This window comes from Scardinius erythrophthalmus, assembly GCF_964197995.2.
Source record: "Scardinius erythrophthalmus genome assembly, chromosome: 21".
Taxonomy (NCBI): Eukaryota; Metazoa; Chordata; class Actinopteri; order Cypriniformes; family Leuciscidae; genus Scardinius; species Scardinius erythrophthalmus.
The window spans coordinates 36419396-36434609 of NC_138241.1; the positions used below are offsets into that span (position 1 = coordinate 36419396).

Below are 15214 nucleotides of genomic sequence, written 5' to 3' on the forward strand. Positions count from 1 at the left end.
TGTCATCACTCATGCATTTATGCTGCATTAAACAGAAAATCACAGAATATATTTAGACAGAAGGACAGATATCAAAATTATGCTATTTAAAGTTCTGATGACATTAAACTGCTTGCGACCCACTACTGTAATATGAAGGATTTCTGAGTAAAATAGGATATTATGAATATTATAATTTTCTATAAATATTATTATATAATGATATTATAAAATAACATAATCCAATATAATTATGGATTTTATCCATCAGTAAAAATGGAATGGTATCTCTATATATTATAATAACATAATCATTTTTAGAACTGTATCGTTCTTGTTATCGTCCTTGTTGTGAACTTAAAACTAGGAGGAAAGGTGATGATTTCATGTTGACTTGAAGGACGCAGTAATTCTCCAGAGCTAAAGTAGAGTTTACTTGTGTTCATATCATCAGTAGAGAGTTCTCTCGTTATGATATATCAAACTGGCAATTATAAAATGCAGTGTCTTTAAACGAGTGAAGATGAGTCTGTGTGCAGACGGACCCTGTCAGTGGGCGGCTCAAACACATCACTGACACTTCAGCAAACATCTGTCCACTTCACTTGCTTGCAGTAAACTGTGTTAAGTGTTAATTACATCTGAGCCTTTCATTCTCCAGGCGGTTTGAGTCATAGACCAGAGAAGCCAAAGGCAAGAATCATCTCACATCTGATGGAATCTAGAGATGACTGGCTGAAGATTGCTCTACAAGGTTTTCACTCCACAAGTCTGTGAAAAGTTTGTCAAACTTATTATTACCCATACAAAACGCCCATAAACCCTGACAATTAATTCTTTTCCCAACAGAGAACAATGTGACCATCCACTTCATTAGCAGCCTTGATTCTAGATGCATTCCCAGAGGAAAGAAAATAAAGTAATGATATCTCTTCAAATGTTTCTTTACTTTAACATCAAATGGAGACTTTTGCACGAGTCTCCTGCTTCTCACACTTGTCTCCTGAAACAAAAACTCTAACACTCTCACATTTTTATTCTCTAAATAATCCGGAAAGATCTCAACAACATCACGAGCTGTGCTCATATTTTTCTCCTTAGCTAGAGACAAATTTGTCTCATCTAAAGATTCAGAAGAAATCTCAACAAATTCACACACTGAGGGCGATTTTTGGTGCAGCATAAAATTCTATTCTATTCTATTCTATTCTATTCTATTCTATTCTATTCTATTCTATTCTATTCTATTCTATTCAAACTTTATTATAAGCCCAACAGTGTTTTTTTTTGTTGCAGCATAAAATTCTATTCTATTCTATTCTATTCTATTCTATTCTATTCTATTCTATTCTATTCTATTCTATTCTATTCTATTCTATTCTATTCTATCTCTTTATTGCATTTCGTACTTGACCTCTGACCCCTAAAGCATGCAGTCAAGTCAAGCCAAGTCAAGTCAAGTTTATTTATATAGCGCTTTTCACAATACAGATTGTATCAAAGCAGCTTCACAGTATTAAATTAAAATAATACATCAGTGTTTGTTTCTAGTGTAAAACGTCCACGTTTGGTAATGCTGATCAATAGTATTGTTGATTGATTAATTAAATGAAGTATCCCCAAATATCCCCAACTGAGCAAGCCAAAGGCCTGCTGCAACAGCACACAGAAGTGTTGAATGTGTGAGTCTGTGATGCTGATCTCTCAGCTGTCAGAGACACAGAACTGCAGGATTAACTCTACACACTTCATCCCCAGAGAGCCCATTAGATGTGGAACTGCACTCCAGTGTACGAACCAACTGGGAACGAAAGAGCTCTCCATAATTGAGTAAATTCAGATCGCTATTAGCAACTGTATTGGTAAAGACTCTACTGAGTCGAGCTCTACTGAGGCCATTCTAACTTTGAGCTCTACTGTAAATCTCATCATTATTCCATTAATGAGATGCGATCCCTCATTAGGCTCCAGTTTATAAGTTACCAAACATCTACCAAACAAGAGAAATATTAAAACTTTTTTTCTCCTCTGGGGATGATCTGAAGAAAGGCATATAGGTTGCATTTTTATTATTTAAAAAAATAAATAAAAGTAATGTATTATAATATTCGGCATTTTTAATGACAGTAAGAAGATCCATTTAGATCTAATGGGCTGACTTGCACCACTTTAAAGTGTATAGTTACTTTTAATCTGTGTGTATATTCCATTCCATCTGGTTATTAATATTATCTATAAACAGATGTCGTGAGTCTAGATTCAGACTGTTGTAGAAAAACGCGTTTGACCCTGAGCGCTCTCCGTTCAGCGTCCCGTTGCTAAGAGACGCGTCCAAACACTCGCTAGTTACTCGGCTGAACTGACGCTCTCAACATAAACTAAACACGTAAACCTGAATAAAAATCAATTTTGTCTTTGAACTCTTCTTAACTTTAACTGCTGAGCTGCTGTAGAACGGCTGGTGACGTGAAATGGATCTTCGTATTCGACAATATCTGTTAAAAGCTCAGGAGAAAAGAGGTAACGTGAACGTTAGCCGTTAAATTAACGTAACGTTACGTGTTTATTAGTCGATAATTCATTGAATGTGTTTGTTTTATTACCTTGTATTGTTAATCGAGTGTAAACGCATTCATGAAGGGTTAGTTGTCACACAGAGAAAGTCACAGTTACACAAATGCTTGTTCTCCGTGTCTTTTGTGCAGATGTTGTGTTTGTGAGAAAAGCATATGAGCTGATCGGATGTGGTCAGTCTGAGCTCAGTGTTCTGTGTGCTGAACAATCTCTACAGGTGAGACGAGAACACACACACACACACACACACACACACACACACACACACACACACACACACACACACACACACACACACACACACACACACACACACACATGTCTGGTTTCCTATCTTTGTGGGGACTCTCCATAGACTTAATGATTTTTATACTGTACACACTGTATATTCTGTCCCCTTACACTAACCCTACCCCTAAACCTACCCATCACAGAAAACTTTCTGCATTTTTACATTTCCAAAAAAACTCATTCTGTATGATTTATAAGCTTGTTTACCCATGGGGACCTCAATTTAGGTCCCCACTGTGACACACACACACACACACACACACACACACACACACACACACACACACACACACACACACACACACACACACTCTACCTGCACCCGTTGTGGAAGTAAACACTCCATTCAGTTTCTCCACAGTCTTCCTGTTTTAAAAAAAACTTTAATGCATTGAGTTTGTGCTTAAAACATGAACAAATATCTGCCAGTAAGAGTCAGAAAAATACACTTAATTTAAAGTGGGAAAAAAAGTGTATTTTTCTGGCAGGTGTTTGTTCTAGTTTTAAGCATAAACTCAAGTTTAGATATTAAATAATGTTTAGATATTTGTGCTAGACAACAAGACAGAAACACTGAGGAAGAACATCATTTTTAATCCCTTTAATCCTCTTAAATATTAATTGGTCAACTCAGTATGTAGTCATTTTATATATATATTTAAAGTTTCATTTATTTAATGGTGGCAGCTGATTAAACATCATTATACCCAGCGTGTTCTGAAATCAAACATGTCCACGTCCGAGTTTGAATGTCAATTCTTTTTTTAAATGTTTAACGTTAAGTCTTTATTGATAAGCGAATCAAATACCCAGCTCTAGAGTGTTTCTGGTGTGAGGAAACCCCAAGCTCGAGCTGGAGATAGCGGAGGGTAATCCTCTTCCATGCTGTGACTGAACACACACCGCTGCATCTCAGTGTGTGTGTGTGTGTGTGTGTGTGTGTGTGTGTGTGTGTGTGTGACAGCGTTTGAGTTTCTCCTCTCTGGCTGAACACATAATGCTGGTTTAGATAACAGCGAACACTGCTACCCCCCCTCGGGCCTTTACCCTAGCGCAGGATTACTGTAACAGCAGTTTATCTCAGAATGTGCTGTCGTTTCATAAAGGGTGAGAATCTCACTCACAAAAACATCAAATAAAAGTATTGCATTAAGAAAAATCAAACATATGATGTGGTTTGTATATGACAAAATTTAATGCATTTACCCTTCCAAGTCTCTGTAATGCATCCTCATATTTCTGTGTATTTCCTGTTATTCTCATGATTACAGTAATACTGTAAGACACATTTTTTTCATACTTTTTATTTTAGAATACAGTAAATTGCAAACTGTACAGTGACCTAGACATGTTCTTGACAGGTTTTGAGGTGAATCTCAAGAACAAATATTAATTAGATGCTATTTGCAGATGATATCGGCAGATGTTATTTGCACTTGACTGACTTGTCAAAGCAGTTTATTTTAGTTTAATTGAGATACTATTACAATTTGTATTCATATTTAGTTTTTTTATTTTTTTATTTTCTAATTTAATTAAAATTTTAGTTAAAGTTTTAGTAGTTTTTGTCATGTTAATTAGTTAAAAAATCTCTATATAGTTTTTTACATTTTTTATTTCAGTTTTATTTGTACTTATTTTATACATCAAGTTAAACTAAATGATAAAGAGCAATTTTGCATTGGCAACTTGCTGGAATAAGTTTGCTGGAAGTTTTTTTTATATTTTATTTTAGTTAAAAAAACATTTTTTATTTCAAGTAACAAAGCTATTTTTTCATGGTTTTAGTTTTAGTAACTATAATAACCCTGTTCAAACCTTGTGATTTTGTGAACCAGCCCTTCTTTACTATATTTACTATATTTAGATTTAGATTTAACATTTAGATTTAACATTTAGATTTAGATTTACATTTAACATTTAGATTCAACATTTAGATTTAGATTTAGATTTAAAATTTAGATTTAACATTTAGATTTAGATTTAACATTTAGATTTAGATTTAGATTTAACATTTAGATTTAACATTTAGATTTAGATTTAGATTTACATTTACATTTAACATTTTGATTCAACATTTAGATTTAGATTTAACATTTAGATTCAACATTTAGATTTAGATTTAGATTTACATTTAACATTTAGATTTAGATTTAACATTTAGATTCAACATTTAGATTTAACATTTAGATTTAGATTTAACATTTAGATTCAACATTTAGATTCAACATTTAGATTTAGATTTAACATTTAGATTTAACATTTAGATTTAGATTTACATTTAACATTTAGATTCAACATTTAGATTTAACATTTAGATTCAACATTTAGATTTAGATTTAACATTTAGATTTAGATTTAACATTTAGATTTAGATTTAGATTCAACATTTAGAGTTAGATTTAGATTTAACATTTAGATTCAACATTTAGATTTAGATTTAACATTTAGATTTAGATTTAACATTTAGATTTAACATTTAGATTTAGATTTACATTTAACATTTAGAGTTAGATTTAGATTTAACATTTAGATTCAACATTTAGATTTAGATTTAACATTTAGATTTAGATTTAACATTTAGATTCAACATTTAGATTTAGATTTAGATTTACATTTAACATTTAGATTCAACATTTAGATTTAGATTCAACATTTAGATTTAGATTTAGATTTAACATTTAGATTCTGTTACCAGGTGGTTTTCTTCTGTAATTTCTCTAAGGGCGGGTGAAGCCTAAAAGGTGGATAGACACTCTATGAAACATAAATATGAACATCGAGTCCATACATATTTTCACATCGCTGCTCATCCAGAATCGTAAGCAATTGTGTTGCCATATCAGCTCAAATGTGTGTATAAATCATCTCTAATATGCTGACACAATTCAAACGTCACATTCGACCAACAGAAGAATGCAATCATTTGAACCGTCCCGTTCCTGAGAAGAGAAAAGCTGCCAAAAAGAGCTGAGCAGCTGAGCAGGCTTTTGCTCAATGAGTTGTGAAGTGAGAAATCCTAAATAGATAAGCGACAGCATATGAGCATTGTGAATTCATTCCTCTCAGAACTGAGGAAGTGTGTAAAATATACTGGGCTTGTCTGAGGTATAAGCTGAACGCAGAATCCCTTGCTTTTTGCACTCGAGCACTTTTTAAAAAGTTCCATTATGTGCTTCCTGATGTGGCAAAAATGTTATTGCCGGCTGGGAAATATGTTTGAATTTTGAAGTTTCTGATGGTAAATTCTGCAGTCTTGCTGAATACTGCCTACATAGACAGCATCCTAACTGAAGTCAACCCTCTTAAGTGACTGAGTAGGCAGCAAATGATTTCCAATAGAGTTTACATTAACATGCCAAAAAGCTAAATGCTATATAGCAAATCTGTTGCTTGGTTGTTTATATCGTAAAACTCTATTATCATCCGGCTCTATATAAAAAGTTGGATATATATCACTGCAAAAAATGCTTTTCTTACTTAATATTTGTGTCTTGTTTCCAGTATATCTAAAAATTCTTCAAATGCCTAAAGTAAAATTACATAAGAAATTCTGTCTTGTTTCCTGATTTAAAAAAAATTTAAAAAATAAGTGAGTTTTTGCTGAAAACAAGCAAAATGATCTGCCAATGGGGTTAGAAAAATAATCTTGTTTTCCGTTTAAATTAAGTTTTTTTTCTGACCCCATTGGCAGATTATTGTGCTTGTTTTAAGCAAAAACTCACTTATTTAAAAAAAAAAATTATCAGAAAACAAGAGAGAATTTCTTATTTCATTTTACTTATCTAGTAAATGCTTCTTGATTTAAGAATTAAATACTAACAAAAGCATACATACAGTATATTCATATAAAGTGATACTATAGTAAATGATATCTCAACTGCCTGATTGTTTGTATCTCTGCAAAATGTAACTATATAATCACCCAGCTCTTTATATAAAGTTATAAAGGAGATATATATATATATATGTATATATATATATATATATATATATATATATATATATATATATATATATATATATATATATTATACAGTATATATATATACATAAAGTACACTGATGTAGAGTGGTATATATTATATAGATTAAAACAAAAAAACTGAAATAATTACATTGCATGATTATTCTGGGACACTTGAAATTCAGCTCAAGCATTTCAGTGTCATCTTTCCGGATCTGGATCATCTCTGAGACATTTCTACACTTAGAAATAGGAGTTAACCTGTTACACATTCAGTTGAATGGACATGATTTGGAAAGCCACACACCTGTCAATAAAGGGTCTAACAGATGAAAATGAATATCAGAGTAAACCAAGTCTACAGAGTTATCACAAATCTGTTCAATGCTTTGTCATGATGGAGTGAGGAATGCAGATTGATGTGAAAAAAAAGTAATTTAAAGCCCCATAAGGCTGCAAAACACAATGTGAAAAAACGAAGGGGTATGAAGTATTTTTCCCACGTAAAGCAATATGTACCGTACAGTAAATCTCATCTGCTTGATAGATTATCGTCCTAAAATGTAATTATATTATCGCCAGCTCTAATCTGATTAATGCAACGAAGATGCTAAGGTATTATAAACATCATGATTTTCTGTAAAAGCAGATTTCAAACAATGTGTACTGTGAAAAGTGCTATATAAATAAATAAAAATATATATATAATTTTATTTTTTATAAAGGGACCATGTAAAAATTTTAACATAACTGTTTCCATTTCATGCATTGTACATGATTTAGCCAAAGGCTAGTTTTCATCCGTCGTCCCCAGACATGGACTTGACTAATGACGCCCTGCTCTAATATGCATTAAAAAAGGCATAGTATGCACACGGATAAAGTTTCAATTACTTGTACTTTTTAATTTAAAAATCTATGCTTGTGCAGATTATTTCTGTGTTTTGATGATGAGCCTGTGTTGTGATCTGCATGCAGGAAGGCTGAAGTACTAATAATTGTGTTATTGTGTTGTTGTGTTGTTGTGTGTTCAGCTGGGCTGTAGGGAGATCGCTCAGGACTGCTTAAAGATGTACTTGGAAGGCAAACCCGCCGTGAATCAGTTTCTGTGTCGAGCGTATCTCTGCCAGGCTCAGCTCGTCTCTTCACACTCCATTACCTCAGCGGTGAGTCAAAGCAGTGTATGCTGGGATCATTAAAGACTATTCGACGAGAACATACAGTACGTATAGCACAATCTTTTATAATGAATGACTTCAGAGCAAAGAGAGTCTTTTCACTTGACAACATAGCAACTACATAACAAGGCTATGGCATCCACCCACACATCTTATTTTCTGTTCCTTTATGACTGTGTGCATGGTAAGATTAGTATGTATGTCATCATGTTTAAGTCTCGATATTTCTTTCTCTGGGGAATCCGATGAGCCGCAGGTGATTTGTTTCTGCTTCAGTGTGAAATAAATCTGTCACTCACATTTCATCTTGTCCCTATTTCTGTCGTTGTTGTATTTCCAGGAGGACTTGGATAAGGCTGTGATGTTCTATCTGAAGGCTATTGAGATCGCCAAAGACAAGTCCAGGTAGAGTAAACAGAGAAAAGATGATAGAAACAGATTCTCTCTCATCTCCGGTCCTCATTAAAAATAAGACTGGCCACTTCCTCAAGAAAAACAACCAAGAGGAGAATTGTATTGCTCTTTTATATCTTATGGAGAGTTCCTTAAGATTCCTTAAGAACACACACACACACACACACACACACACACACACACACACATTTTTTGTTTGTGAAAACCATGATAATTTTTTTCAGAATTCTTTGATGAACAGAAAGTTCAAAAGAAGAGCATTTATTTTAAATAGAAATCTTTTGACAATCATGTGCCACCGAAGACTGGAGTAATAAAGCTGAAAATTGATCAGGAACATTTTTACTGTTTTTTGACCAAATAAATGCCTTGATGAGCAGAAGAGACTTCTTAATTGTTCAAAATTTCTGACTGGTATTGTGTATATATACTGTCGTTCTTGTTTCTCATTAACAGCAGGGTTTGCAATATTACACCCACATCCTCTGAAACACCCGCTGATATGGAAAGGAAAGTGTTTTAAGCTTTACCATGTGTGCAGAGAATTTAAATACATAGGCATTATGCCAAATCATCAATCATAAACGCCTGTCATCTCAGTACTAAGGAACTTCACAAGGAGTAAACTTTGAAATATTAACACTAGGAAAGTAACAAAGTATCAAGGGATGGATGTGTAATCAGTGCATTACTGTATGAGCGCTCAGGCACTTCCAGAGGAAACGCGTCTCTGCTACTTCACACGCCGCTCTCTGGTGGATAAATTAGCGACTCGGAAATAGAGTCTTCAGCCGTCTCTTGTTGAGACGCACCCATCCTGCAATGATTGCTTTATTTTTCGTGGACATGGTGAGGTCTCCCGTGTTTTTGAGACTGCAGTTTTAAGGAGAAATATTCAGCAATGGTGTCGACTTATAAATTTTGTGTATGGTTTGTTTAAAAACACCACATCGACATATACACAACATTAAAAGTTTGATATTCACCACAGGGGGACTTCTCCTGCAGAAATCAGAAATCTCCAGCAGCTTTACATACACCAAACTTTACAGATTTATTCATATCTATATTCTGAAGGCTTTTACAGAGGAGTTTGTTCATATATCATGAACTGATGCTTATAACATTTTATTCCTAAAAACGTGATTTTTTTCTTTTTCTGGCTGTATTTTTTGATTTTTTGAATTCACACGCCGTTCTCTGGTGGATAAATTAGCGACTCGGAAATAGAGTCCTCAACCGTCTCTTGTTGAGACGCACCCATCCTGCTTTAATTGCTTTATTTCTCATGGACATTGAGGTCTCCCGTGGCTCTTTGAAAGGCCTCTCATTACACTTTCACTAGGTTTCAGATCTGAGCCCAGCGTGCCGTATAAATTGAGATGTACGAAAAAATCGGATTCTGATCTTCCCAACAGTGATAGCTTGAATAATTAATCGCGCTATTTTTATTCCCATCTCTTTCTGTTTCTCCCCCACCTCATTCGTTCTTCATTAGATATCATTTCCTGGTGTTCAACGCCTCGCTGCTGTTCCTGCAGTCCGTCAGGCTGTTCCTGAGGCCCGGGAAGCGTCAGAACCTGGTTCCTTCTCTCACTCAGGTGGTCAAGGCTCTGGAGGAGGTTCAGGATCCTGACCATGCATGGAGGGCTGAACTTATGATGTAGGTGTACAATTATTGTTTTATGCGCCCAAGGCACACTGTGAACAAGAAAATAAAATGTTCTACTTCAAAATTTCACATTTAATTCAATGTATTTTGTAATTATTTGTGAGTATTTCTAAGCGACAATTGTAGCTTCACCTTATACATACATGCATCTGTGTTTATAACATATATGTTATATCCTTGAAAATTCTTTATGCCTTAAAAATATCTTGAATGTAACTCGACACCCTCACTTAGTGTGCGTGGTTTTATGAATATGCAAATGAGTATATTCCTCCGCCTCCACTCACTCACTCAGCTCAGAGATCCACTGGTTGACGATCACACGTTGATCTGATTGGTTACAAGGTAGTTTGTGATGTCAGAAACACCAGCGATTTAAAAAAAACACCACATAAACATATAAATTACACTAAAAGCTGAATTTCCACCACAGGGGGACTTTAAGTGTTTATTTGAGTTTATCTATTTGCATCTGTAAGATTACATTACATATCAGTTTTTTTGTCCTGCAGAAATCAGAAATCTCCAGCAGCTTTACATACACCAAACTTTACAGATTTATTCATATCTATGTTCTGAAGGCTTTTACAGAGGAATTTGTTCATATATCATGAACTGATGCATATAACATTTTATTCCTAAAAACTGGCTGTATTTTTTATTTCTGGAGAGATAAAAAGCAATATCCAAAATGTAAAAATAATTTTGATCCGGAATTTATTGAGAATCACAATTGAGTACCGTAATTTTCACAACGACGTGCTTAAGACCGGTTTCACTTTCTTTACGCATAGTTCTTTATGATTTTGTAGTGTAATTTGCACATTTTTGTGAGATTCATATATAGATTTATTATATGATATCAAATGTAATTTTTTTAAGAGTTTGGCTCTTTTGAGGCCGTCATGACCTTTGAGGAAGATGTGGTTCAGATCTCATAGATGTGCTGCACCTTCATTTATATGTTGGGGTTCTGGCGTGTTTTACACCACTTATACTTATTAGGTCAACTCATATAAATCCTTATGATGTGATCAAACTCTTTTATGACCGTTATATTGTTGTAGCCATGTGATTCTGGAGCACAATGAAAACTCATCTCCAATAAAATGTATCCGATCTTTGTCATTGATCTTAAATTGAATCTGACTCTTTGCCTTGACTCTAAAGTCTTTTTCAAAGAGATTGCATTGGAAATTCAAATAGGCAAAGGCCTGCTGTAAAACACAGACAGATTTGTGTCCTAGGGCTCGGAAGGCTCGTATCTCATGTTGTCTTTCTATTCAGACACCTTGTTGAATGTCTTCTTGATGCTGGGAAGAGGAAAGAAGCAGTTGCCATGGCCAAGGTCACCTCTGATTTTATAGAATCACATAAACCAGAGCTTTATCCCAGGCTTTTCTCCATTCAGGTAAATCTTTAGGGAGTCTCTTATGTATTGCATGTCACTTCCGTTTATTTATCGTGCTCAAGCTGCTGCAACCTTCTTCATTAGCTCAGGCTCTTTTTCATCTTTATTCTCCACAGAACTACCATGCTTTTGGAATATATTTTCTTTAGTTGTTCTTATTAATACAGCATCATAAATAAAGGCACTTCTTATTTACTCAACATGTTTTGGTCTTGCTGTACTGCTAATATTGCTAATTTCCTCATTTGTAAGTTGATCTACTAATTGAATGAATGCAATTGTGCATAAATGTAAATGTAGTTACTGCCTCACTGCGTTTCCTCCACAGGTTCGACACAACCTCATGGATGTCTCTGAAAAGTTGAATGATGAAAACCCTAAATTGCTTGTGATCTACAAGATCCAAAAGCTTAAACAGTAAGGAGGATATTTCTCACGTCATGAACAGCTGCATTTCATTGTTGTAACTTTACCTGAACTGCTACTGTTTGCACATCTTAACTTCTCCAATGAAAACAACACATATGTTTAAATATTTTATTGTTATAAAAAATAATGATTGTTACCAAACAGGTTTCCTAAAAACTTGGCCTGTCTGCCACTGGTTGGACAAACAGGTAGTCCAGTTTACATGTTGAGCAGCTCAAACAAACACATCAGTGTTTTTAAAGGGTTACAGAAGTTGCTTTCACACATACAGCTTGCGTAAAACATAAATATGGTGCATTTATCACCTATTTCAGCAATTTTAAATTAATTTACCATGTTTAATGTTTCTCTGTTTCACTCTTCTGAATCTACGAATAACTATCGTATAGTGACTCTTAATATTAAAATAGATAAGATACAAGAAAATATTTTAACATCCAAAAAGGACATACAGCTTTTTTTGCAGAAATTTGCTTAAATTTGGTTCATTCTTAATGTTTTTATTTAATTTTTATCTTCAAAAGGCAAACTGCATTAGCTATGTTTCCATCCAAAGTTGTGTATTTAAGTTATGCCGCATAAATCATTTTCAAATTTCTATCCCATGTGTTCAAGAGAACAATATTAACACTTCCTGGGAAATTGGCACTAAATATCAGTAATAACACTGTAAGTTGCTGCAATCTGGCTCTTTTCCCCTCCGTCATAAATGAGTGTGTCTCAGAGCGTCAGACGAAACACACTAAATGCTGTCATGTTCTCATGTGAGACGCTTCTGGAGGGAATTAGACCAAATTAAAAATGGAAATTGTGGATGGGAACATAGCTATTGATGTTGAGCCACTGTGGTTTAGGTGTGGTGGGTCTCTCAGTCTGTCATCAGATCATTTATTTGAAAGCATTGGATGTGAACTCAGAGAAATACTACAGCTGTATTCCTCAGAGAAAGTTACAGATGGATCAAGTGCATTCATCGAGTCAGTCACTCACATTGACTGCGGGGTCTAATATAATCTAATAAGACGTGTCGAAAGTGATCTGCGTATGGTTGCAGCCTCTGCCCACCTATCACTTTTAATATAGTCACAAGAGTCAAGAGTGCCATAAAATACACAATATATGGTAACTCAATTATGTCCACCAAGGGCTTCTGTGTCTTCTGAGGTAGTAATAGTAAATCTCTCGCCAGCTATGAATCAACAAAACAAGAGTGTTTATAGTCAGTGCAGTTCCTTGTTTTAAAGAAGGATGGAGGAATTTGCCCCATCATCTATTCACAGCATCTTCAGGGTTACAAATCCAGGATGCTTACAGATCTTTAAGCACCGGCACCTGCTTACATCCGTCATCAGAACCGATGTGTTTCTTCCATACAGAACTGAGGCACAGACCTAAGGTTTGCCTTCAAGGGCATTGCATGTGAATGTCTGGTTTAGGAGATCTGTTTTTAGCCGCAGACAGCAGGGATCAGGCGACGTCTCAGACAGATGTGTTTGTCAAACTACAGTTCTGACAATAAATCTCACAGAAGCCGGCTATGATCCATGTCGGAGAATTATATTTCTGGGACTGGAAATAGATTCTCTTGAAATCAAGTTTTCAGGTTTCCACAGCTGATTTTATCCTCCTGGAGCAGCAGGTAGATGAATAAATTAGCATTATTAATGTGGATTGTCAATACAGTATTGATGCATACTGTAACTCTACAATCACTGGATTGGAAAGCCCAAAGACCCACTTTCCAATAAGACTTTCTCCACATTTGTTACATTTGTTTTTATACAAAGTGAAATTAAGTTAAACGTGACTACTAGTCACTCTGGGTCAAAATGGCATTTTTGAGAGAAAAAAACCTCAGGTAAGTTGCATCAGTGCATAAAACACATATTATTGTTACATTCAAAACTATAAACGCATGTATTTTAGTTTTCCTCACTCCACAACAAATCCTTTAAGTTGAATGGTATTCACAACAGAACAGGAATGGAAATATAATTCAAACATAAATTATAGTGGCATTATAACTCGGGCTCACTTTCTTCTCTCATTCAGCACGAATACAAATGTGTATTCTGCACTCGTGTATTGCCATCAGCGAGCAAACTATGGCATCGACACTGAATGCTCTGGTCCTGCCTTCCACGCCACTGAAGATGACATCTCGCTTGAATGGCAGGGCATACGTGGTGGCGGGTCAGGCTGGTGCTGCTTTGCACACAATGTCTGTGTTACAAGCATACCAGGCTGATCTGCTGAAGGATTTGGACCAGGGTCAGGGTCTCTCCCCTGCCGCACCACAGATCTGGCTCTCCGGGCCACCAAATGAACCGCTGCCATGATCGGAAGGTCAATGGCGTTGATGGTGGCCACGGAGAGACATCTGTGGTTGAACCTGGCTGACATCGGGGAGAAAGAAAAGGGCTTTCTTCTCAATGCACCGGTTTTACCGTCTGAACGTTTCAGCACCTCCGTTGAGGCGGTGGTGGATAAGTTCAGCAAGGCGAAGGGGCATTCAGCTGCATTTAGTTCGTGCATTTCACGACGTCCGAATCGCAGAGAAGACGCGACTCTAGGAAGAAGAAGGATTTGAGGGAGGAGATCCAGCACATTAGTGAAGGATCCCCTTCCTCTCTGGGTGAAAAGCAGCCACCCTCTTCACTTCTTTTGAACTTAAGACAGATGATATTCGTGTGTCGGCCCTCGCAGGATATCTGGCTTAGGCATAAGTACTAGGAATTTTGGAGGCTAAGCATCCACTAAGCCCCGAGACCCTCAGTGTCTGAATGTAGGTTCTTTAGAGCTAGAACCCATCAGTAAATCTTCTGAAAGGTTTAGTTTCCCTTGTACTGGCCTCCTCTTACTACAAGTGTAGCCTAGCCTAGGCCCACGTTTGCATTAGGCATCAAATGCTTGTGGATGTTAAAGGTAGATAGCAGCATAGGTAGCAGGCTATCTTCTAAAGCCTCCCATCGAGGTATCTCCTGGGCGGTATCAGGCCTTTCTCTCACTCGAGAGTAAGAAGCAGTGTGCTGAGGCCTCCGCTGTTCAAAGCTGAATTAGTAGCTAGACTATCCAGCTAGGCCTTAAGTTAAGGTTTTTCCCTCTAGGTTCCTTGAATTTAATTTCAAGTCCCAGGGTTGAGTGTCGTTGGCCTCTCAATTGAGGCCTCCATTTCCCTTGGGCTTAGCAGAGACAAGTAAACCTGTCTTGTAATACAAGATAAAAGGCCTCGACCTTGGAGCCATAGGGTCATGCTGATAGTACTAACCTTGTTAGGGTCATTATTAGAGTGCTTTGCT

General features: G+C 35.9%; 1 protein-coding gene across 1 annotated transcript in view; it reads left to right on the forward strand.

The window, feature by feature from the left end:
* Nucleotides 1–502: 502 nt before the first annotated feature.
* cfap46 (cilia and flagella associated protein 46) overlaps nucleotides 503–15214 on the forward strand; it is a gene marked incomplete at its 5' end in the record, with an annotated part of 113932 nt that continues 99220 nt past the window's right edge. The window contains 8 exons of the mRNA XM_081351632.1: nucleotides 503–527; nucleotides 641–748; nucleotides 2685–2770; nucleotides 7846–7977; nucleotides 8330–8394; nucleotides 9902–10066; nucleotides 11363–11486; nucleotides 11815–11903. Coding sequence (XP_081207758.1) covers nucleotides 503–527; nucleotides 641–748; nucleotides 2685–2770; nucleotides 7846–7977; nucleotides 8330–8394; nucleotides 9902–10066; nucleotides 11363–11486; nucleotides 11815–11903 — 794 coding nt within the window. The remainder of the gene's footprint in view (nucleotides 528–640; nucleotides 749–2684; nucleotides 2771–7845; nucleotides 7978–8329; nucleotides 8395–9901; nucleotides 10067–11362; nucleotides 11487–11814; nucleotides 11904–15214) is intronic.